This window comes from Amblyomma maculatum, chromosome 1, assembly GCF_055883805.1.
Source record: "Amblyomma maculatum isolate TAMU_Amacu chromosome 1, ASM5588380v1, whole genome shotgun sequence".
Classification (NCBI taxonomy): domain Eukaryota; kingdom Metazoa; phylum Arthropoda; class Arachnida; order Ixodida; family Ixodidae; genus Amblyomma; species Amblyomma maculatum.
Window position 1 is genome coordinate 47,831,088 of NC_139344.1, and position 24,030 is coordinate 47,855,117.

Genomic DNA, 24,030 nt, shown 5'->3' on the forward strand with positions numbered 1-24,030 from the left:
CCTAAATTCTATTTTTAAACAGCTGTTCGGTTTCAGTGGCAATAAAACATGCTCCGAATTGCCACTAGGAATTCAACACAAAACTGGACATGTCAGCAAGGCGTAAAGGCCATACATTCTACGATGACATGGAAAGTGCCCGCATCTTGCAAATACTTTGTCTTCTCTCAAAATATTGCACTTACACAAGGTGTTCTCTAACATGCCCTCTTAAGATATGAGTTAGTAATTTTTTTTTGTTTTTGGCCTAGAATGGCTACTCGTTTTTCTTGTCACTTCTTTAAGAAAGGGAAGGAATATATTTTATGCATTCATTGCATGTGGGTAGTAGGGTTGGGAATTCCTGCCTCGTTGTTGCTGCCTGAGTTCCACTGCCTGTATTCTCTCGTTTTTTGTTTTTCTGAAGCCTCACTGTTGTACAGAGTTGCACTCTGCTCAAAGTTACAGCGGAGAAAGGATTTGGCAAGTGCAGGAGCACGTGCAGTGACTGTGTTCTGGTGCGCAAGCTCAGGCTAAGGCTTGGTTGCAGGCATGGGTCAGGAGGGCATCTTCAGGGTGAGCGGAAATGCGCGCTTGGTTGAGAAGCTGCGCTGGAGCTTTGACCAGTCTGGTGATGCACCCCTGGAGGCTGAAGGAGATGTAGCAGCGGCTGCTGCGCTGCTCAAGCTGCTCTTTCGCGAGCTGCCTGAGCCTCTAGTGCCCATCGATTTGCACCAGGCATTCCTGAATGCCATCCAGGGTAAGCGTATGAAGGAATTTTTATAGTCTATGTTTAGTGTAATTAGCAGGCGCAAGAAAATATATGGATTTTTTTTCTTTTTTTTTTTTCAACCAAGAAATTCAGTTCTTGGAGTACAGCAAAAAATGCTTCAAGACTGGATTAGGGTCGTAGGTGTCGTTGTGCCATTATCTTTTGAGCCACGCCTATAGTTGGTACCAGTCTTTGGGGGACAACTGAAAAGACTAACAAAAGGACCTAGGCTGGGGTGTTCGTTGGTGTGGTTGCATCATTAACGTTTGAGCTGTGCCCGTGGTTCGTTGTTTACCGATCGTAAATTTTGGCTGACCACTCGTGATGTTGGGGCCTTTGCAGCTACTGTGCACGACAAGGAAGAGTGCACCCGACGCCTCAAGTGCCTGGTGGAGCAACTTCCACCAAGCAACTTTGCTGTGCTCAAGTACCTCTGCCACTTTCTGAGCCGTGTGGCGGAGCTGGAGGAGCACACTCGCATGACCCCCAGCGCCCTGGGAATTGTCTTTGGGCCTAACATCTTCAGGTGAGTTCTCTTTGGCGCGCCGACATCACAAACCAAGACCCTCCACTCACTGATTTTGCTTGACTCTTGTCTGAAGCTGCGCAATGCTCATGCATCCTTGTGTCTGCGTTGAAGAAAGAGAAGGTCGGCTTCATAATGCTTGTGTATATGTCGAAGAAGCAAGAGGTCGGCTCAGACATGCTCATGTATGTGTTGAAACTGAAGTTAAGGCTGCTTCTCGATGCTGGCTGTGTTTTTCTGCTCACCAAAGAAAAGCTAAATAAGGCCTTATCGTGTGTTTGACTGAGAGAAGTGGATGCATGTATGTGTCTTGCCCTCTTCCTTGTCAGAAGCTAGAACTTTCAGGTTCTGCAATCCTTAAAATCGCTGGTATCCAGTTGCCTATAAGCGCTACCTAGTACATCTAACATTTGGTGTACATGTTGTTTCCAATTTTCATATAGTGCATTCTTCAGTCTTTGTGAGCTGGCTTTTTTTTCTTTTTCACTTTTGGGGCACAGTCTATACAGTGATTAAGGTTGCTTTGCTGAACTGTTCAATAGGGAGGCACCAATCTGATGCGAGGACATACCCAGAAAACGACTGCTTAGAAGATCTGTTTTCTGCTGTGTTGCTGAAGGCGTTTGCAAGATTTTGTTTATATGCATTAATTTCTGGGTGAGGTGTTGATGTAACATGACTATTTGTATTGAGCTTAAATTATGCCGTTTGAAGGTTTACTTATTACAGTATATTTTAATAAACAGCAAAGAATGGTATTTTGGGAATAATTGCCAAAGGAGGCATTAATGGTACACCACCCAGAGCATTTAGCTATTTGAGGCAGCCTTGTTTTTGACCAAGCGGGTCCAGAAATGGCCTAGTCTTCTGCTGCAAGTGAAACGCTCATGTTCTTTTTTTTTTTTTTTGCATTTTTTTATCGCTGCTTTTCAGGTTCAGTGAAGACCTGCAGGGCTTGAAAGAACAGGCGGTCACTAACCAAGTGGTGACATACTTCATTGACCACTACAACTCCATCTTTGAAGGTGATGCAGAGCTCTCATGCACAGCTGACGCCGCCATGAGCATTCCAAACAGTAACAGCACCAGCAGCAACAAATGCAGCGGAAGGGTGGTAAGCTCGCTTTTTGGTGACCATCTCTGTAATACCTCTTTGGAGGCAGTTTGCTCAGACGTCATGCAAAACTTGTTTTTCAAGACATGAGGAAGACATCAAGCAATGTTTAAAATCAGGTCTTGGCTTTTGTTCATTTAAAAGTGAAGAATACTGCGTGCAGTCATGACAAGCCTTAATATCTGTCAGATGCCCCTGGCTGCTATTGCTGCAATGATCAGTTGTATACCGAATGCTTTTATGGGGTAGCTAAAGGGGTATAGATGTGTGCATGTGATCTGCATCTGTTGGTAACATTTTTATAACAGTGAAGCCACCTCTTAACAACTCATTTGATCCCACGAAGAAGTGCTCCAATAAAACTGAAGCAAAAACTTTTTTTGTTCACTTGTATTGTAGATCGCAGGCATAAGTGCTGCATCCATGCAGCCTCTCACTGTTGTCATCCCTCCATTGGATGAAGCCATGCTGGCATTGAAGCAGGGTACGCTTAGTGAGGTTCCAACGCTCATGATTGACAGGTGAGTTTGTGTAGTGCTCACTAGTATGTTGCAGCAACTGCTGTAGCAACTGGTGGGTTAGGAGTTACTCAAAGCTTCACCATGTTACTGCATGCAGCTGTTGTAATCAATAGTATAATCACAATATTTACTTCAAAGCTTTCCAGCGTCCTTCCCTTCCTATCTGAGCCACTGGCGATACAGTGGAAGGCTGCTTTGGTTATGAAGCTTGGTTGCACTTACAGTTAGAGGCAGTTTGAAACTATGAGTGCTATACAGAGCAGCTTTGGATGCAGCTCTTCTTAATTGATTATTTTTGTGACTGTAGTTTCGAGTTGTAAACGTGCTAGCTTATCGCAGTGGTGGTCTGTCAGCCACCGCAATGCATGTCAGTTAGCCCGAGCTTAAACCATCCGGCCACCTTTTGTTGGATGCGTGTCACCTCCTAGGACCGGCTGTTACTATGTCTTTTGGTGCATGCTCTGGCCCTTCTTCCTACGCACTCTCGAGCCGAGAATGAACCTCAATCATTTGCTTGGGCTCGTAGCGTCATGCTGCGACTCGCACGATGCGATGGCTTTAGGCCATCAATTTGTAACACCTATCGTAACAGAAAGCCTCGCATCAGCTGTGCACTAATTCCATCTGCATGAATGCAAGATTAGTCATGCGCCATCATTTTTGTTTGAGCCATGTTGTTGTGGCAGGAGTGCAACATTTTGTTCTATGGCCCACATTCTTGCGATGAATGTGAGAGATTTCTGTGTAATCTGAGAGGTTGGAAGGTGCCACTGACTGCATAATTTGCATTGCGTTTCCTGGAGGCTTGTAATCTCAGAGGCACTTGGCAGCATGGCTGCTTTTGATATCCTTGGCAGCTGTAGGATTATTCCGCTCAAACCGCCAGCATGGGCAGAGCTATTGCAAACACGGACAGCGTAAAACTGAACTTACCTGCCCCTCAACATTTCTACCGCCATTACAGAAACGCAGACATTACCTACATTACTCTAAATATCAAGCGTAGCATTGTGTGTGTGTCTTGCTTTTGCGTAAATCCACTTTTTTCATTTACTCCTTTCTACTTTGCAGTTTGATTGATGATCGCTGTAGTCAAGCCATCATGTACAGGGTGGCCAAGGAAGGTGAGTTACCGATTTAACAAATTCATGGCATGATTGTGCAGGGTTGGTAGGCATTGACACTTCAAGACATTGGTGATCAGCTTCTCCAATCAATAGCAAGGATCAAAAAGTTCCTGGGAGGACTGGTTTTGTAGCGTTTTCCTTGTTGAAGCAATGCAAAACTTGAGGAGCTTGTTAGGGGTTAATAGCATTAAGTGAAGGAACGCTATGGATTATAGGTAAATCATTGGGGGGGGGGAAGGGGGGCTGCAAACATAATACTATCTGTCATTCTTTTATCGCCAATCTCAAGGCACATGTTTGTTCTTGTCCTTGCTACACTGTGGCTTCTAAGCAGCCTTGGCAATAGGCATTGTGACAGGATGTGCCCGCATTAGCTTGGGAGATCTTTGCTACCTAGTCACCTTGCATACAGCTGAAGGTTTTGAAAGGCCCTGAGCTATTGTGGTGAACAGGTTGTAAAAAGTGGAAGTCATGTGGTATGTGGTAGCAAGCTTCCAAGTCAAATTTTGGGCCCACAGAAGGACCAGGCGATTAGACATTCACATATTACGAGTGTGGCATAGTGTGTTTATATATGTCCAAAGCACTTTCATCTGTCGAAAACTTTCCCGAGTACTACTGACCGGTAGTTGCAGTATTAGCAAACAAGTTGGGGCTAGCACCTGTCCTGTCCCCACCTCTCTTCGTCTTCGCCTTTGCACTGTGCTGCATTTATGTTTGAAGCATTATGTCAGACCAACTTGCTCCTAGTGTACCTTACCAAGGAACCGAAAGATAGGCATAGAGAAGGAGAAAAGTACTGAGAGGAGTGCACTTTATGCGAAGTGTAATCTCGCTGCCTCCACTTCTCATCTCGCATAAATAGGCATTAAGCTGCATGTGTATAAAAGAAAGGTAAGGCATATGTTAATGCTTTCTTGGTGGGTAGCTGTGGGCTTGCATGGAAACATGGTAAAAGGTGAAAAGCAAAAGGTGTTCTCGACTACTTAATAAAGGGTTGGGCTGTTGTTACGGCTTCCAAAATTGCTATTCGCTGTTGCATTTGCTGGGCAGCTGAGATGCACTGTCAAGTCTAACATTCTTCTTTGTTACTCCTCTGTGTGCAGGAAGCTCAAATGGAACTGCTTTACCAAGTCGCAGCTGTAAGCGCAAGGAGCGCAGGATCTCTGGTGAAGACACTCCAGCCCCACGCTCGAGCTCAGAAGAGAGGCCAGCTGCTGGCCTCCGTGTGGAGCCCGAGTTGGCGTCTCGTCGGTGCAGCAGCCACGAGGAAGTGGCCACACTGGAAACAGTCCAGGGATACTCCTCGGTGAGCACAGCTGATTCACTGTTGATGGTTTTTCACTTGTAGCTTAAAGTTGGGCTGGTTAAATAGTTTGAATTAAGTGGGACACAAAAAGTGCTCCTGTTGAGCATTTTTCTTGGCTCCCTTTTATTAATATCAGATCCCACACAGTGGTCACATGAGCACGTCATGTTATTACTAGTGTGACACATGACCCTGTATTAAAAGCTTGTACACTATTGGGCACTCTGAGGAGGAGGACAAGCATTGAATGTCACTGGAAGCTTGCTTTATTCTTATTTTGTGATCTCTGTTGCATAAGGGTGCCTACTACCTTGTAAAAGCTGAGAATACTCAAGGAATTTGGATACTCTGGAAAAACCTTAAAAGAAAACATAAGGAATTTAGGCTTATATCAGAGAAAATTAGCAGTAAATTAGCTGGAAGCAGATTGTACATATGCAAAATATGCGTGCTTTCTCTTGAATTTTTTAAATTTCGTGTGGGCAATACAACCTGCAATGAAATGCAGGTCACTAGAAGCAGTGAGTGTTTTCTGAGCTGAATTCTATATCTTGTGCAGTAGGCGATGTTTGTATAAGTCTGCATGTGGAGCAGTGACATGTCCACGAGGATGCTAGCAAAAGGCTTGTAACAACCGTGCACTGTTTTTTGCTGCAGATGGCATCTGGAGGAGGCAGCGACAGGGCAGGGACTAATGGGGACGATGCAAATCGCGACCTGAGTCCACACCCGCCGCAGCCCAAGAGACGTGAAATCGAGACTCCCTCCAGCCCCTGCCAAAACAACTCGCAGGAGTGGCGCGAGGCCTGCCGGAATGGTGAACGGCCTAATCCGGTTCGTGGAAAAGGGTCATTTCGTGGGTCTTGCCATCACTTCAAGTGATTTGTCATTATGCCATTGTATAAGTACAGGCCGTGCAGTTGCTTTGTGAGCTATTCCTGCCTTCTTCAAGCTGCTTCATCAGAAGCAGTGGAGTTAACTGCAAATCTCATATCCTCTCCCCTCCTGCTTCTGAAACCGGGTTATAGCATTTTTTCCAAAATATTCGACATTAGATTTCAACTCTTATGCCGTAAAACTTGGTTGTGCAATATGTCCTATTGGACTATTGAAGCCATCAAAGAATTACTGATGAAGCTGAAGTAAAAAGGATTCCGGAAAACTGAGTTGCATAATGTCGACATTGAGTGCAACTGTGTTCTGCAGGTAGCCTTTCTAGTATCCTTGTGCAGTTTCAGAGCTCAACTTTGGCTTTATATCAGAGTTGATATTGGAGCAAATCTGCGTAATCTGTAACATACCCTTGCTTTACGTTTTATGCATTTTTCTTTTCTGTCAAATGCCATATCGCACTGAGCTGTAACAGTCAGTGTTATTGAAAAAATAACACTTTCCACATTTTTAATCCTACTGACATATTCTGAAAGCCTAAGAACTGCGCCCTCAAAGGCATCCAAGGAGGCAATATTAATCCGAAGAATCGGCGAGTTTCTTGCGTTAATTTTTTTACCTTTTTTAAAAATTTTTGTAGCCATAAAATATTCGGTACTTTTTTGCAAATATGACTACAGCATAGTTGGATGACTACCTTCTTTAGCGGCGGGTGTGTCAAAATGTTGAATTGTCTGGTGCCAAAGTTCTGCTTCACTATTTGCCTATACAATATGATCCTCGTTACATTAGTGCAACAGCATTGAGGGTCCAATTCAGCAGAAAACCTGGTGTCAGGATAGGGACCCTCTAGTGACGTTGCATCATTCTTTAAGAATGATGCATTGGTGGCCATCTGTGTCACCCCCCCCCCTGAGTTTCTTTGCTGCCCCAGGATTATCAAAATGGAGTCACTAGATTGTGCTGGAACTTGACTGATGGCTCTCTGGTCTGCTGCGTGCTTTGCTGTGGTTATTGTGAACTAATTGGCTGTTTTTGTGTGGGTGCAGATGCACTTGGAGGATGTCCAGTACCAGGCTGCGCTGCCTGTAGCAGCCGACGACGAGGCTTCATCAGACCGGCCCATGGTGGATGTCGAAGAGCCCTGTGGTCCACCGTGTAACGGCCATAAGGCTAATGGTAGCTCGGAGGAAGCAGACGGCTCGGTGCCCAACACACCCAGCACCCTCAGCAAAGACAGCATCCCACCACTGGACCTGAACAGCTTTCGTGAGGAAGGTCAGAGCCGGCGCATTCTCAGTGTTGAGCAGCAGCAGAGAAGCTAGTGCAGTGGTTCAGTCTGGGTGCCTAAACCATGATCAGTAAATCGTTGTGTTGACGTTGCTTTTTGTAAGGTGCATATTACGCACAGGCTTCGATTTGTTTGCCTTTGATAGCTTGCTTGTGACTGGTGAGTGTATAACTTGGCAAAAAAATCCGCTATCAGAATTTGCCTGGCTTGCTTTGAGTGTTGAAAAGCCACCTTTGCTGACGATACCTATGTGTGAAGTCATTTGCTCCGAAGCATTTTTCACTGATAGAAAGTTCCTTCTTTTCACGTACTTGCTGTTGCTTCCAGTCCTTCCCTTTCTGTCTATATGCCAGTGTTGAATTTGACTGTATTCACACCTGGTGCCATTGCAGAGCCGGTGCTCTCGGAACATCGGTTTAGCTGGCCCATGGTTCAGGCCCTCGCTGATGAAGCGCCGGTGATGCCGTATCTCCAGAAAGCAAAGTAAGTTTCTCTGCATGTTAATTGCTTTTAATCTTTAGTCTCTCGAATTATTCTTGTTGGAACGATGACCTTTCCGTGTTGGTCCTGGCTCTGAGTGCTTTTTCTGTGTTCCAGTTCTTACGAGGCACCTTTGTCGCCCAGTGCTTACAGGAGCTACCTTTCTCATAGAAGGTGAGTGAAACAACCTCTATAGTTAACTGTAGTCGTAAGTACAGGTAAGAAACTGTGTTAAACTTTCTTTTGTCTATGTTGTTAGAGTGTAGCTTCATACATTAGACTTCTAGACTGCTTTGTGTACTGTTAGTCCTTGCCCATTGATCATAGTCCTTTTAGGGGTTCCCTCTGCACTGCATAAATATAGCCTGCATTATCCGCATTTTCCTGGCTTCTGTGCTTTTCATTCTCGCTTTATGTAATAGCAGTATAAGTTTTCCGCTCTAATTAACATAACACTGTTTAGTATATTTGGTTACTTAGGCTTTTCTTTTGTGTGTATTGGAAGACAAAAATAAAAAGGCTTTCCTTTCTCACTTTGTAGCCTTCACTTGGATCCAAACCTTCCGCCGTCTCCTCCGGTTGAGCAGGATGAATTCCTCAAATCGTAAGTACATGTATGAGCATGTTCATTGAGCAGTGTGGTCTCTTCTTCAAATGAAGCTTGCTCTGCTGTGCTTGCTCAGTGGTTAGGGCCCTTGACTGCTGAGCCCAAAAATGTGGGTTCTTGCCTTATTTGATCAGAAGTTTTATACTGTATGTATGTACTTTTGTAAAGCCGCACTTCTTTTTTTTTATTTTTTACCGAATTTTATTAGGTGCAGGTTATATACACCAATCAGTCCTGTAGTTACACATAACACACTGTGGTGCTGTTTTGACTACTATGCCAGATAATTAAAAACGGTGGCGATGGGTACGAAAATTTTATTTCACCATTCATCGCTGAGCCTGATCACAGCAGCCGTGTTTTGATAGAGGCGAATCGCAAAAAGCACCAGTGTAACACGCGATGTTAGTGCACGCATGTTGAAAGACCCCAGGTGGTCGAAATTATTCTATAGCCCTCATCTACAGCACCTATTTCTCTTTCTTCTTTTAAACCGGCTTTTTATCGCTTATGGCCCGGTTCAGGTGTTCGAGAAGTGTGAGAGATAGTGCATCTTTCATTAGCAATAAACCAATTTATTTCCAGTGGTCAGATAAACAACATGGGCACTGTATTAGTAACAGTATTGTGCAATCAAACCTTGCATCTTGCTGGAGCGATGCCGTCATGCCCAGCAGTATTTGCTCTTGCGTTGATTAAAAGCTGCATTTTCTTCAGTACAGTGTGACGTGCGCCACCTAATGCGTATGCTTGGCACTGCAGGAACTTTAAAGATGAAGAGGCCAGCCAGACAACAGTAAAGCAGCTCTCCAAAAGAGTTCATTGTGAGTATTCTATTGGCCCTGAAAAAACTTGGAAGCATTAACTTTCTTGATTCTCTGAATTCGAACTTGATTATATTTCTTTAATTCCTCTTTAGGTCTGAAGAAAAGAGTGAAGCAGTTTGAAGAGAATTTCGAAAAGGAGCACGGATACAGGGTATGTTTTTCGGTGTTTGCATTTACACTTTGCCTAAAAATATTGTCTGCTTGTTTCACGTGGAGACAGTATTTTTGGTGCAGAGTTATGCGAAGCTTTGTAAGCAGAATACATATGTTCCACTTGCATCAGATTGGCAGCTAACTTGTTTGCCTTTCCTGTGAGCTCTAGACTTGGTTTCACCATTCGTTGTTTTCCCCTTTCCTTCAGCCTTCCCATGCCGAGAAAATGAACCATGCTGAAATGAAGAGGACCCTGTTGGAACTGAACAAGCTGCGAAAGGATTTAAAAAGTAAGCAGCTTGTGCTCTCGTCTTGTAACTGTTCTCATGTAGCGGAAGAGGAACTGTGGAAGCATGATATCCCCCCCCCCCTCCTTTTGTGCCAGTTGAAGCTAATGACAAATAACTGAAACCTGAGCGCATTCTATCGCAGCTTGCGGATTCCAAGTCATGATGAATGTGAAAGTATGCTTGCTTTGTTTTTCGTGCAACTGTATACTATCTGTATATAGCATTTGCTTGTGCCCGAGTAATTCCATGGCTATATGGCATATCGAGGAACTTGGTCAAGTATTTTGAATGTGCAGATATACTTCGTAGTCACTGAAGATTTTTTTCTTGCAGTCGTTAGAGTAGGCTTAGAGTGGAGCCTCATTCTCTTCTGGGCCTTGGAGGTATGGTGAAAATTAAACTCACACTTCTTTTTTTATTTTGTTGCATCGAAATATAGATTTGAAGGAGGAGAATAGCCTTCCGGAGCCTGCCTACCTAAGCTTTTCATCGTGGAGTCGGGACTCACTCAGAGGGCTGGCTGATATGGATGATGGTCCAGCCAAGCCGACACAGATGATGGAGAAAGCACTGAATGACACCCTCATGAGCCTGGCTGAAAAGCGCAGGGTTGCTCAGCGTCCGGACAGTGTGGATGTGAGTTCCTCATTCTATTTTGTGGTTTAGTCGATGCTGCTGATGCCTGACATGCAATGCGTCATGGCCATGTAATGCATCACAGTAACCGTTTTGCATGGCCAGAATGAAACCAGGATAATCCAGACATTGGTTTATAATATGCCTCATGCCCCCGAAAAGATGGAGCTTGCATTCTAAGGTAAATGTAGCAACAAGTCTGGCGGATTTTCAAAGCATAAAATAGTATCCCTGTGATGATGTGGATAGCATTTTTACCCCATTGCTTGCCCTGCTGCGGCACATTCAGGAACCCCCATGCAAAATTCGATCTGGAAGTGAGCTTTCCTGCACTACGTGGCTCACAAAGGCGAGGAGGTGAATGAAGCTTGCAGTAGGAGAGATGTGAAGCCAACAGGACGAATGCCATAGGTGCAGGTGTAACATGTTTTGAAAGGATGAAAGATTAAAAAATGCACACTTTTCCATTGTTGTGGTTGCTTGAAGTGGTAGGTCATCTTGTTTTCATTAAGTGTCATGTTAGATAACCAGCTTTCAGAATTTTTCACGACGTCCAAGTTCTGCACTGTGTGAACGTAATTGGTTCACATGATAAACGTCGGTGAAGAAAGCAAAGAGCATGTCTTTGTACTGTTTTCATAGCACATTGTGGATGTGCCTAGGCTGAATTTAATAACGTCTGCATGGTATTTGAAATTCATACTAGTAAAAAGCCGGCATGGAAAACAGGAACAACATGAATAACAGACAACAGTTACAGCGCTGTGTTTGTGTGTTATCCCCTGTTTTCCTCATTTTTAATGCTGATTTTTTCCTGATATGAACGCATGCCAACTAGCCCAGTTTGTGCTGCTCATCGGTATTTTAATTTTTTATATTCGTACACCCCCGACGATAAGGCATTCATTTTCATAGAGTTTGGCCTGGATGGGCTCCTGGCAACTACCGTATAAACCTAAACCATATTATAGGTCGAGTGAGAATATAGGTCGACCCCCTTACCTGGAAATGAAAAATAAATAAATAGAACACAAAAAAAAGTGGAGAAGCGCATATATGTACATCGGCTATATCCCTGCATCACCAGAGCTACAATCTCACTCCAAACTTTCAGCAGCATCTTCGGAAGACGACTCTTTGCTGCTCGCCACCTCCCAGAGTGTGTCATCTGGTTCCAACAAGCGTGTTGCTTATGCAGCATTTCTTAAAAGCTGCATGCAAACAGCTGATCTTGTTCACGACATCGAACTGTCACTGAGAGAGCAGCATTGTTGCCGTTCGCTTCGACGAACATTAATTTTTCTGGAAAGCCACTGTAACTGCCTCCACATGCTGTTATTCATTGCTAAAAAGGCATTTTATACTCTCATAGGTCGAACGAAAGAGCGCACGCGAAGTTAAATGCGCTTGGGACGGGGAAAAAAGCCAGCAACTTCAGGGTGTCGATACGGTTTTATGTTCACGAGCAGGCACATCGCTTGTTGCCAGACTGTGCCTCAAATTCTGCTAAAGACCACTATATAAGACTACTTTAGCTTGTTTTTTTTTTTTTTTTTTCAGAAAAAATCTCGACCTATATTCCGGTTCATATGGTAGGGTAGTAGTTTGACCTAGTAAGTGAGGTCTGAGTGGTTCCAATGCACACAGGGCTGTTTATAGCCCTAATTGTTAAGGATAGTTGATTCCTTATCGTAGCGTTTCCTTTCGAGCTTCAGTGAACTTGAATAGTGGAATTCGGAAAGTAACTTTTGCCTTCGGATGAAGTGGTGGGAAGAGTGTGTGCCACATCAGTCGTTGATGTCTCCCGCCAATTCAGAGTCGAGTGGCATTTTCCCAGGAGGCTCCTGAAAGTACGATTAAAAGCACAGAGCACAGAGGTGAAAAGGAGGGGCTACCAAGCTTGCCACTGAAGGACCTCACCACATGACTTTGCTGCTGCCATTGGAAACTACATGCACTTTTTGCTTTCAAACTTGAGACAGCTTGTTCTTGCTTTGCAGTGCGTTTAGGTAGAGGCGTGCTCCTTTGAACTCGTGCGCAGGGGGCTGTCTGTCTGCTTGTCTTGAGCTCTCCATTTGCTGCAGGACATGACACGTGAGCAAGTGCTGGAGGAGAAGCTGGCACTGCAGAAGGCGCTGCTGCGGTTTGAGAGCGTACATGGCCGGCCCTCGCGCCGTGCTGATCGCAACCTCATGCGGCCCCTATATGACCGGTACCGAAGTGTCAAGCGCCTGGTGGGCAGGAACCCCCTGGCCAAGGGCAAGGACTCTGAGCTGCAGCCCATCCTGGAGCACGTCGCCATGAACTTCACCTCCCCACAGCCCCGGTCCCCGCCCCAGGTGCGCTGCCAGCTGTGGCTTCTTTCGCTTATGGAATTCCAGATTGGGATGAAAAGCAGATTTATGTGCCTACATGTGGTTGTGTGCAGCTTCTCTGCATGGCACTCTTTGACGTTGATTGTGCGCTCGTTGGCAAAGTTGCTTGAGACGTTACTTAAAAGGTTACTCGGCATCTTGATTGCCCACTCTTTTGCTAACTCACTTGAAGTGCACAACCACCTCTGGTGAATTTTTCACTGGCATTGGAAGAGAGGAAAGGTTTTCCATGAGACTCCGCAATTTTGAATTTATTTGAAATTGCATTCTTTGCATTGCGCCTATAGGTTGCAACCTGGACTCTGATAACATTGGTTACAAGCAGCAAATCCCAACTAATTCAAAGATATATATCTGGTGGGTGCAGAATGTACCATGAAAGTTTTACTGGATGATTTGAGCCAATGGCCGTAACATCCATCTCTGAATTCTGCGAGTGTCATTTGAGTTTCGGGTTTGCTAGATTTCGCAGGTGCACCTTCTGGGTTTGCCAGTTTCAGGTGCTTTGCTAAGCTGTGGCTTTCCTCTCCTCCTTCTCAATGCAGTGAGCAGCTGCAGTCCAGATGGTTTCTGTATTCCTTTTTCTGAAACTTTTAAGTGGCTTGCATTGTGGAAAGTATAGAACTTGGCAACATACAGCGGCACAGAGCTAGAGCTTTACAATACATCATGGAGTAGTAGTACAGAACTCCAAACTAAGCTCTTTTTAGAAGGCTTTTTAGCAGCGTGCCCGACTAGGAAGCTGAACAGTAAATTTGCTTGAAAACTGTGGGCATTTGAATGGTGCAACCATCATAAAACCTTTCACGCTTTGTGCACAAACCGTTTAGTGCAGGCTGTGCCTGTGAGTGGTGAACTTTGCCAATACCCAGGTTACATCAGGGGAATGTGTGAACCTGCACTGCAAATGTTAAAAATTTGTGTAGTGCAAATTCTGCAGCCATTTGCCTGCTAGAGCTTCACAGCAGCAGCAATTCGTTGCTCAGCATGGAGCACAGTTTTGAGTTCAGTGGTGGGCAGTTTCACGGAGTTAAACCAAGGTTTCTTTTGTTTTTGATGATGTAGAAAAAACAACCTGTTGAGTTGAATATTTTTCTACAGTTCAACAGACTTTTGAATTACCAAGGCACCCACTGTGTGTTGTCCATGTGTTATATGAGCAAGCAGCACTTGCTGCAAAATATTGTAGTGTGCCTCCCAGCTGGCAGTGCATGTAGAGTGAGGTGATTTGCCGGATCAACTGAGTCACGTCTCTGCATCTGCACCCCGCAATCTGCAGGAGCTCGAAGAAATCGTGGAAATGGTGGCTCCCGTCTCTGCGATGGCACAGAGTGAGGCGATCACTGAACTGGAAGAGCCGGTCACAAGCAAGCAAGTGGTTGAGCAGGTGTCCACGGTGCTGGAGAAGTGCAGCGATTCCAACCTGCATGAGCTTCCCCTGTAAGTAGTAGTCACCCTTTGGCTTGGATGCAGCATGCTGTTCCAACCTTACTTGTTTTGAGGCTGTGCCAGCAAAGCTGTCAGACCATTTGCTGCTGCACCTCTGTGTGTAAATGACTAATTCTGCATTGCAGTATCATGAGGCCTTGTAAGTGTACATTCAATCGCAGTGTTTCTGAACAGGCAGTTGTGTCTGCAGCCAGTTGTCTTGACAACTAGCTGTAATGTAAACCCAGTTCTGTAACTGTGAAGGTAGCTGCACATCCAATTTACGCTGCAGTTGCATTAACCACACCAGATGTTTACAGAACCTTAGTGTAAATAGAACATGTTTCTGGTAAAACAGTGTTTTTCACCTTCCCACAAGTGTTGGCCAAAAGTGCGTGTGTGTTGTCAAGATCAAATTTTGTCTTTACTCCAGTTAGGAATCCAGCCATTATGGTCATAGGCCACGTTGATAATGGAATGCAAGCACCAGTTTGTGTTCCTTTTTTTTTTTTTTTGTAATGATGTGAAAGGCTACAGTAAACTAAACGGTCACAGCTAGCTTTAATACCTTACATGACATGAGCGTATTTTTGATGTCACAGCCACTGTTCGGCTTTTGACACCAAAACGACATCAGAGAAGTTGATGCCTACACTATTAACCAGGTGCAGGAAAGTCCTACATGGTGATCCATGAATACTAACATCCTGTGCATGATTGTTCTATCTTGCCATTCTTCTCGAAAGGTCTAGAAAAACTTACTCACAAATGGCTTACGTCATACTTAGAAGAAACGAAATGAACATACTAAGTGATTCTCAGTGTGGCTTCTGCAAGTACCAATTAACTCAGTTGGCTCTTCTTAAAAATCTGGGGTGAGAAATGTATACTAGGTAGGTTTTACTACTTTACTAAATTTGATTATAGAAAACTAAAATCTTCTTATAGACAAATTACAGTATTATGGTATACATGGCCCGTATTTAGAATTATTGAAGTTCCACCTATTACAGTATTATGGTATACATGGCCCGTATTTAGAATTATTGAAGTTCCACCTTGGTAATCGTTCCCAGCACATAAGCATTACCAACCACCAACCATATCCAATGCCAATTAACTCGGGAGTTTTTCAAGGCAACATACAGATCCACTTTCATTTAGTATATACCTAAATGACAAAGCAGAAATCGATCCACGAGCCAAACTTGTAATGTACGCAGACCCCAACACAACCATATTACTCTCATCCAACATGGGCACAGGACTTTTCGATGTCAGAAACGTCATACTAACATCATAGTTTTGCGCATTATAAAAGCCAGAAAGCTTCTGCTAACATCAGCGTGTAAATAGGGCTTATCAGAAAGAAAATAAAGAAGTTTCACCATCTGGTGATATTCCAGTTTCTCTTAGAGGCAGTCTTTGGTCGCCAGAAGCAGCACCTAGGTGCTGCTATTGGGTGTATGTCTCCTTTTTCACATTTATTTTGTACCTGACTGAGATGTTCTGCTTTTCTAATGTATATGATAACGGGTTATTGAATTGCAATAAGTATGCAAGGGAGATTACTGGATACATCAGATTGGTTTTCATTGTATGCAGGTTTTTAGTCCTTTATTTTTGAACGATTTTGTGCTCTGGATTTTAGATCTCTCTTGTCTATTTGTTTTTTAGTGCGGAGCTGCTTCAGCAACAGCAACAATCAAAGCTTGAAAAGCGCCGCTTGCGGAAGATGCTGAGAGAATTCGAAGACGACTTCCAGAAGCAGACTGGGAGGTAGGGTGCACCTCATGTACTATTAATTTTATTAGTTTATGGTGTTAAAAGGTCATTTTTTACTGATTTGAAAGCATATTTGATATTTAAGACTAGCCTTTGCTTTTATGTTTCTCCAGGAAAGTGCAAAAGGAAGACAAGGCCCCAATGGACTCGGTATACTGTGAATACAAGGTGTGTACATCATACCTCCATGTCTCTTCTATATGGCATACTTTAAGTGAGGGGTGGCCAAACTGCAGCTTCTCGTGGTTCCACGTGCGGCTCGACAGGGTCATGACTTCACAGCCATACGACCTTGCGTGGGAGTCTCAAAACAGCCCACAACACTCGGTGTAAACATGGCATCGTGGGTGAAGTAAATGTGATTGCAACTTGACGGGTAATGCGAAAACTGAAGGTTGCCTCAGGCCCGAAACGAGTTTACTTATAAGCAATTTTAGGTGGCCCGCCGGGGTGGCGCAGTGGTTGAGGCGCTCAACTACTGTTTCCAAGGACGCGGGATCGAATCCCGGCCTCGGCGGCCGCTTTTCGATGGCGGCGAAAAGCAAGGTGCCCGTGTGCTGTGCGATGTCAGTGCACGTTAAAGAACCCCAGGTGGTCGAAATTTCCGGAGTCCTCCACTACGGAGTCTCTCATAGCCTGAGGTGCTTTGAGAGATTAAACCCCACAAACCAAACCACAAACCAAAACCAATTTTAGATGGGATTTGAGCCCACAATTTTTGCAATGAGAGCCAGACTTGTTGCGACTAGGCCACACAGGGCTGCCCGGGAACAAGCGGAGGTTTGTGTACGTCGTGTGGTCTTTCACACATGAGTGTGAAATCATAGTCATGAGTAGTCACTCATGACTATGCTAATAAGTGTACATGGGATTTAAGAGGACCAAAGGTCATTAAGTGAGAGGACCAGGGTAGCTTAACTGTTCATCCCTCCCCTCCCCTTTTTTTTGCTCTGTGCATATGCCTGTCTGGCCACTCCTGCTCTAGATAATGTGCTTGCCATTGCATCTTGTTAGGGCAGCTGGCATCCTGGAAGAATTAATCTATACATAGGAGGATTGCTACTTTTTCAGCAATTTGTGTGCAGCTACTGCAGTGTCAATGCATCTGTAATGATATTAGCATAGCTGTCTGTTTACTTGCACACATTAATAGCTTTGCAAATCGGTGTTTCATATTCTGCTCTAGTCTTTCACACTGTTAAGCATTTTCCATTCAGATACTGTTTGTACAAGCATCTGTTAGGGTAAAAGTGCCTGTGCTTCAAAGTGAATATTTGCCACATTCGGAGACCTAACCAGTGGATAACGCAAGCACTATTATATTTTATATATTGACGATAATTTGGTTTTTCTTGCAGCATGTCAAAGCTCGGATGCGGCTGTTGGAAGTGCTGGTGTCCAAGCACGAGCATCGGCGGGAAATTTGAAGCTGGCAGGCGTCGTCTGTGCTACCCAGTGCTTTGTCAACATTGTTTGGTTCCTCTTTTTTTTTTCTTTTTTTGGCCCCGGAGGGTTGCTGTCTATCTCCTAAGGGGCACAAGTTCGTGCTGTTCAGCACGAACACGTTCGCGCTGTACAGTTCCTTGGCAGTATCCATTTTGTGCTGGAGCATTTTTATCAATGGCTCCTGTTGTTAATGAGCTGCATGCTTGTGTGCGTGTGTCTGTGAGAGCATTTTTTTTTTTTCAGTCTCTATTCTTAAAGATTTTGTTGCATGCAACAGAACTTTGCTTGGAACGGGGACACTCCATTATTATACATTGCACACATTTGTCTAACCGTTGAGCTGTTGTAACATCAATTTTGCTCAGTTTGGCTATATTGCTGTGCTGTCATTTTATTTTTATGCATTTTTTCTTGGCGATTTTTGAGAAGTGTTAGTTTTATGCCTTCATTTCAGCTTCCACTGCTCTGGAGCTTCTTTTTAATGTGTGGTGCCGCACGTACATGTGGCCTTGTGGGTGACACATTAGTGATGAGGATACTGAGCCCATCTGTTTATGCTGTTCCTGTCGTTCTTTATATTTCTTACGTCTTGACAGAGCTGCAAACCTCAAAACGTGATATGCAATAGATGCAGTCACCTGCTGCATCTTTTGGAGTTGGCACTCTGTTCCTTTTGTTTGTAGACATATCCACATCTACTGCAAGTTACTTTTTTTTTTGTTCACTAAGGGTTGTGCATGTGTGTTTGCCAGGGCCTGAAGTAGTATTGACGTCTGAGTTATGCTTGTGAGGAGAAGTCTTTCGAAAATCTAGCTGGGTGCAGCTGTGGGGAAATTGTGCAGCTTCTCAAGTGGGGGGTTTTGTTTACGTTTGGGTGTGGCTGCTGCACTGTGGGCCGTCTTTTGAACAGGGCCATTTTATTTTATGCGCAGCGCTTCACTCTTGGATACAAACACTGTGTCAATTCCAGTGAGGTTTTACATTGTGTTTTGAGCCGGTGATTGTTTTATTTTAGAGTTATTGTTACGCTAGAGAAGCTCTTGGCATTTTTTAGTGTTTGTACTTGTTGTCTTCTTGAGTGCTTGCCTTCCAGGCTGCCTGGAGTATACGGCAGTGGTGTGATCGCTCATGGTAGCTTTTGTTTAGACTGGGCCTGTGAGATAGGGAAGAAAGGGAGCAGCCTTGGCCACCTTTGTCATCTCGTTTTTGCGTTACATCTTTCAAGGGCGTGCCTGGCTTGGTATTTGGAAGCTTTTGGTGGTAGCGAGTGCCCGTCTTTCTTGGCAACTTGTTTGCTATGGGGGCAGCACTGCAACCGCGTTTTGGACGATCGAGTGCCTTGATCGGATGGAACGGGACAAAGTGTTGTTTGTTTGCCAAGTAGCGAGAACGGTGGCCCCACATTTTTTTTTTTTTATTTCATCATATGCATGTGTGTCTTTGTCTTCGCTTGTAGACTGGTATATATTGTACCTGACATATGTGTGTGTATTTGTCACCATGGGTTTACACCTATTCTCTAGAGGCATGATATAAAAAGCCACGGCATTTTTAGTCTCCACATGCTATGTGCGTGGCATGGTAGATGCTACCATGTTGTGTGTGTGGCTAGTCTAGTGAAACTTTCTCACTTGAGTTATTCACTTCTATGGACCCAGTGTGATGCTATGTTCTTGTGCCTTTTTATGTTTGTTTTACCTGTAGGCGCATACCGCATTTCTTGTTTTCCTCTTTATGTAGGAGTGAAGTGATTTACTGTGAAGAGAGCGAACTGTCAGATGATATTTTGAGTATGCAAAGCGTTGTATAAATATCAAATATATATAACATATATATACGCATACATACATACATATACATATATAAATACTATTTGTCCAAGTGTCAGTGCATAGACTAAGACTGAAATGTTCATGGATGACAGTATTATGCGTGAGAATGTTGTTGAATGGATGATTGGACATGTTATTTATGGCAGTGAATGTGATGCTGTGCGGATTAAAGAGTTTCTAGAGAGTTTTTGCGATTGTCTGATTACACTTCCCGAAGCAAGTGCTGGTTTCAATGCCTCTTTGAAGGCAGTATCCTACCTGTTATGACATGGATGGCTAAAAGCCATCCTTAAGCATATTTTTCATGGACGTTACACTAAGTGTTAGCCATGATGTTCATGGTATGGTCATGATGTTGTAATTTTATGTAATACATGGTACCATTTTTGTACGCTCTGTGTTAATAAGAACACCAAGGAGGTTGCACCAACTGCTTTTCATTCGATAATTATTTTAGCCAATTTTGATTGCAAAATAATTATGTTCTCTTACAGCTGACTTAACAAAAAAGTCTTTGAATGCTTTTATACTTTCATTGCAACAGCTAGTAGCTTTCAATTATTTCTGTGGCCCTTTGGAGTGGATCATTTAACTTGCTTGACTGCCCTGTGCTTTGAAGTAAAATTGCTGCAGGCATCTCAGTGGCATACATTGCAAGGTGGCTTAGATAGTATCGAGTGGCTTGATCATAAATTTTTTGTTTTCCCTTTTATTATAACTTCTTTGTAAAGAGTGAAATGTGATACTTTTTAGAGATAAATTTCATTCTATGGTACTTTTCGTGAGGTTTCGTAAGGAATAAGTGCACTAGTAAAAGAAACGGCCAGTCTTGTATAACACTTATACTGGCACTTTTGTATGGGCTGCCGCTTCGAAAATGGCGTGCTCCAGTATATTGCGCTTTGCGTTTTTTTATGGAAGGTATGCTGCTGTCCTGACGTTGCATTGTTCAGCAGTGTGTACCATTTGTGGGACAAGTTTGATAGTAGCCATTGTATGATGTCCATGTACATTACTGGGTATGCTCTATGCATACAATTAGTATGCTGCAGTTGTGAACACTGCTTGTGTATTGCATTATTGTAACCACACGTTCCTTGAAAGTGGTATACAAGAAGCATGGAGGTTGCTCATTAAACATTTGTGAGGCTTTGTGGTTTGCTTGTGCCTTAAATTGTGGCAGCAAACATATTCATTCACTGTTAGGTTGGACATGCAAGTCAAAAAAGCTTCGTGCTGGTGGCAACTGGAAGAAAAGGTACAGGGGAGGGAATTTCACGTGAACAGCATAACAGCGCCTTGGATGATGACTATGAGTACATCCTGCACTTGGTGTCTGCTAAGTTTCAACTATAGCAGTCATGCTTAGTTGCGCTACACACAGAAAGCGATCTTTGGGAGACTGGGGGGAGGGGGGCATTGATCATCATTGTTTTCAGGTTCTCTCAGCATGACCCGCCAGGCTTTCAGTGCGTGCTTTGGGTGTGATTTATTGGTGGGTATGTGGCATGGCAGCGGCAGCATTGGTGCACAGTGGTGTATGGTAGTCGAGAGGTTCAATGAGGGTGCATGTTGAAGGGTTGGGGAGGCTGTCCGCCGGCACACAGAAGCTCAGTTCTCAGCCAAACGCAATTTTGCAACTTTTACATACAGTGCCGCTACCACGTGGCCACCTCAGGTACCGCCTTTGAGTTGGTGCCTGGCGAATGGCGAGTCCTTCACCAGCTTGGTGCGGCGTCTTCTACTCAACTTCTTGCGTATAGTTTGGTCGAGCAGCGCTTCTAGTGCGTTTCAAGTTGGTTTTTGCTCGCAGCTGTGGCAGCAGGTTATCTGATATAAATTTAATTTGGGCATGTGGAGCACACAGTATGAGCAGAAAACATAAAAGCGGTCTAATCTTCTTTACACCATTGTTCTGTGTGGCCAAAGGTGGCATAAACTTTCAAACTTTACCTCTATATTATATGCCTAGGAAGAAAAGAATAAGTTACTGTCTCTGTATGGGCAAGCCTATCAGATCACCCTGAAAATCATTGTGATAAAACCTAGTCGACGAAAAAAACATCCCCTTATGTCTTATTATTTCTGAGTTTATGCATGGGGCCTTGTTTTCTCTTGCCGCTTTAAACTCTGAGCGGAAGCAATGTTTGCATTGTGGCCAAAGCTGACAGTTTTCAGTGCACTTTTTTGCTGTTAGAAGTCTGACATAAGTTGCGAACCATCTGTGACGGCATTTTTGATTGGCAACAACTTCATGGTGCACATGTTTTAAAAATTATGAACATTTGTTTCCTGCCCTGTTCAATAAATGCTGTGCTTGCAATCGGTAACTGCCAGATGAATGCTAAATGCGAAGCTTGTACTGAACTTAACAAAGCATATATGCACATACAATCCATTTGCAGCATCGGAAAATAGTAGCTGTGGCTTTTAAGGCCAGAAGCGTCTGTCAGCGGCGTGTCATCATTTGCAAATGTTAAAATCGTTGCCCGTCGGAGGTACGCCAAAGAAAAATAGGGGGGGGGGGGGGGGTAAAATGATCACAGCAGGCCATCATTATTACCAATTGTAGTGGTGCTCCGATGCGGCGGAGGACGTGTTGGAAAAGGGGCCATGCATGATCGGTCGCTCGGCTTGCTTGTGTTAGGTGCGTGAATGCACAGCGCGATATCTTAAAATGCTGCAGTCCGCGAGTTCCCGTGATACCCGGATATTCTCAGAGTCTGTGTCGAGCGTCTCACTGTAGCACCTAGTGGGACGACTAGAGCCGCCACGGAACGCGTCGTATTTGCCGCACAACACCGTCAACAGCAGGATGTTTTACATACCTAACCAGCCACACTCAAGGCCTACTAGCCTGCACACAAAAGGCTTGTACGTTGACTGATAATACCAGCTCCAGGGGGCCCTACGCACGTGGAGCGTGACTATCTCAAGGGCAGTGACTCTACGTGAAAGCAGTGAAAATGTGGTCAGAGGGGGGCGACTGAACATGTTTTTTTAAGGTGGCCGATCTGATATCTTATGACGCAGTGTTTTAATATTATTTAAACGTTTCGGAAGTCAAGTAAAGATAAAGAATAAGTCAACTATCAATATTTCTCACCAACCACTAAACGAACCGCTGCGGCATGTTGCGCCACAAGCGCTAAATTACGTCAAAAAGCCAGGCAATATAGTCTCTACACATTTTTTTTTTCTTTGCCTCGCATGTCGAGGCTTCCAGGAGTTTCCGAACAATAGATCTGGTTTGCGATAGATTTTGCGCAAGATCGCTGCCAGCCATCGCGGATTCTACACTCCGTTCACTGCAGGGGGCATCCGGGGAGGAGGGGAAGCGAGGAAGACGAGGCATAATTTAATGGTAGCATTGTGTATAACACAAATGTTTATAATGCAAATTCACTAAGTGTGAAGGTGCTGCCATATTGGGCGCTGGCGCTGCTCTCGTAGCCACGTGCTCGTAGCTCAGGAAAGAGAGCCCAGTCAAACCGGTTTTTCCGGGGGTTGTGAAATGACTGGCTACTCAATATGGGGGTGAAGAAAGTGAAGCACATGGCACACACAGCACTTAAGCGCACACGTACATCCCTTTATTTATTATTTTACACTTTGTGCCAAAGCTGCATCGCATCAGGAGCCAATTTTATACATGCACCTTGAACAGCTAGGATATACTTCTCTATCGAAGACCCAAATCGATTTTCACTGTTCTGCGGGATGATATTCTACAGCAGCTACAGACCAGACCGGCACCACATGCCAAGCACTGTGGACTGCTGGGAAGTACGATTTTGTGTGTGCGCGCATGAGTATAGCATGTGTGTGTGTGTGGGGGGGGGGGGGGGGGGGTATTAGTATTCGAAACGTCGAGGTGAATCCGGTGCAGGTTGTCACGCTCATCTAGGTTGCAGGAGAGACTCAGTTCGCAAGCCGAGCCATACGTTTCTACAAGGGGACTTGTCGAAACGTTGGCTTGGCTTGCGAACTGAAGCCCCCCTTCAACCCTTGTCCAGTGCTCGTTTCATATACTATAGCCATCTTTCTCATGTTCTACCCTGGATCCTCATCTAGGAAGCATGGCATATGGAAAGGCGCAATACTATTTAGGGGCTGTGTGGACGTGCCAGGTCACACCAGAGTGAGCGTTACGACAGTCGATCGTGCTGCGCAGCTGCCAAAAGGGGTGCTTTTAACCCACGCTGTTGGCACACAATGCATTGCCAACTTTTCAAATCACTCCCTCAGGTTAGAGGAGCTTTTCCTTCAAATTTCCATAACTTGGACTTCTTTGGGTGTTACAAGTGCCTTACTGCACGGCTCAGAACCAAATCCCTTGGGGTCCAAGTTTCGAGCAAATGCTGTGCTTGTAGTTGTCATCAAGACAAAAAAAAAAAAAAAATAAGAAAAAAAAAAAGAGCTCTAACTCACAACTGAGCTCTTTTTAGCTCTGTTGGCAGTTGTATATTACAGATGATGCATTTATTGGGAGAAAGACGGAGTGCCTTTAGCCGTGGCTCTAATCAAATCTGGTGAGGGCAACGACGTCGAGGACTTATCTGTGACCAAAAAAAAAAAAAAAGAAAAAAAAAAGATACAATGCACTTGACGCGTCGCAGCTTGCTTGTAGAAGCCTGTGGC

At 44.3% G+C, this 24,030-nt stretch overlaps 1 protein-coding gene across 3 annotated transcripts in view; it reads left to right on the plus strand.

The window, feature by feature from the left end:
- Nucleotides 1-20,541, plus strand: part of LOC146202295 (protein FAM13A) — a 107,552-nt gene extending 87,011 nt beyond the window's left edge. For all 3 annotated transcript variants that reach the window (XM_084588067.1, XM_084588068.1, XM_084588066.1), the window contains 20 exons: nt 530-739; nt 1,094-1,277; nt 2,211-2,391; nt 2,791-2,912; nt 3,984-4,036; nt 5,146-5,348; nt 6,006-6,182; nt 7,289-7,517; nt 7,923-8,013; nt 8,128-8,184; nt 8,552-8,614; nt 9,380-9,441; nt 9,537-9,595; nt 9,806-9,887; nt 10,327-10,523; nt 12,608-12,862; nt 14,178-14,338; nt 16,004-16,105; nt 16,225-16,279; nt 17,470-20,541. In XM_084588067.1, the coding sequence (XP_084444193.1) occupies nt 530-739; nt 1,094-1,277; nt 2,211-2,391; nt 2,791-2,912; nt 3,984-4,036; nt 5,146-5,348; nt 6,006-6,182; nt 7,289-7,517; nt 7,923-8,013; nt 8,128-8,184; nt 8,552-8,614; nt 9,380-9,441; nt 9,537-9,595; nt 9,806-9,887; nt 10,327-10,523; nt 12,608-12,862; nt 14,178-14,338; nt 16,004-16,105; nt 16,225-16,279; nt 17,470-17,538 (2,612 nt within the window). In that variant the 3' untranslated portion in view covers nt 17,539-20,541. The remainder of the gene's footprint in view (nt 1-529; nt 740-1,093; nt 1,278-2,210; nt 2,392-2,790; nt 2,913-3,983; nt 4,037-5,145; nt 5,349-6,005; nt 6,183-7,288; nt 7,518-7,922; nt 8,014-8,127; nt 8,185-8,551; nt 8,615-9,379; nt 9,442-9,536; nt 9,596-9,805; nt 9,888-10,326; nt 10,524-12,607; nt 12,863-14,177; nt 14,339-16,003; nt 16,106-16,224; nt 16,280-17,469) is intronic.
- Nucleotides 20,542-24,030: the final 3,489 nt, after the last annotated feature.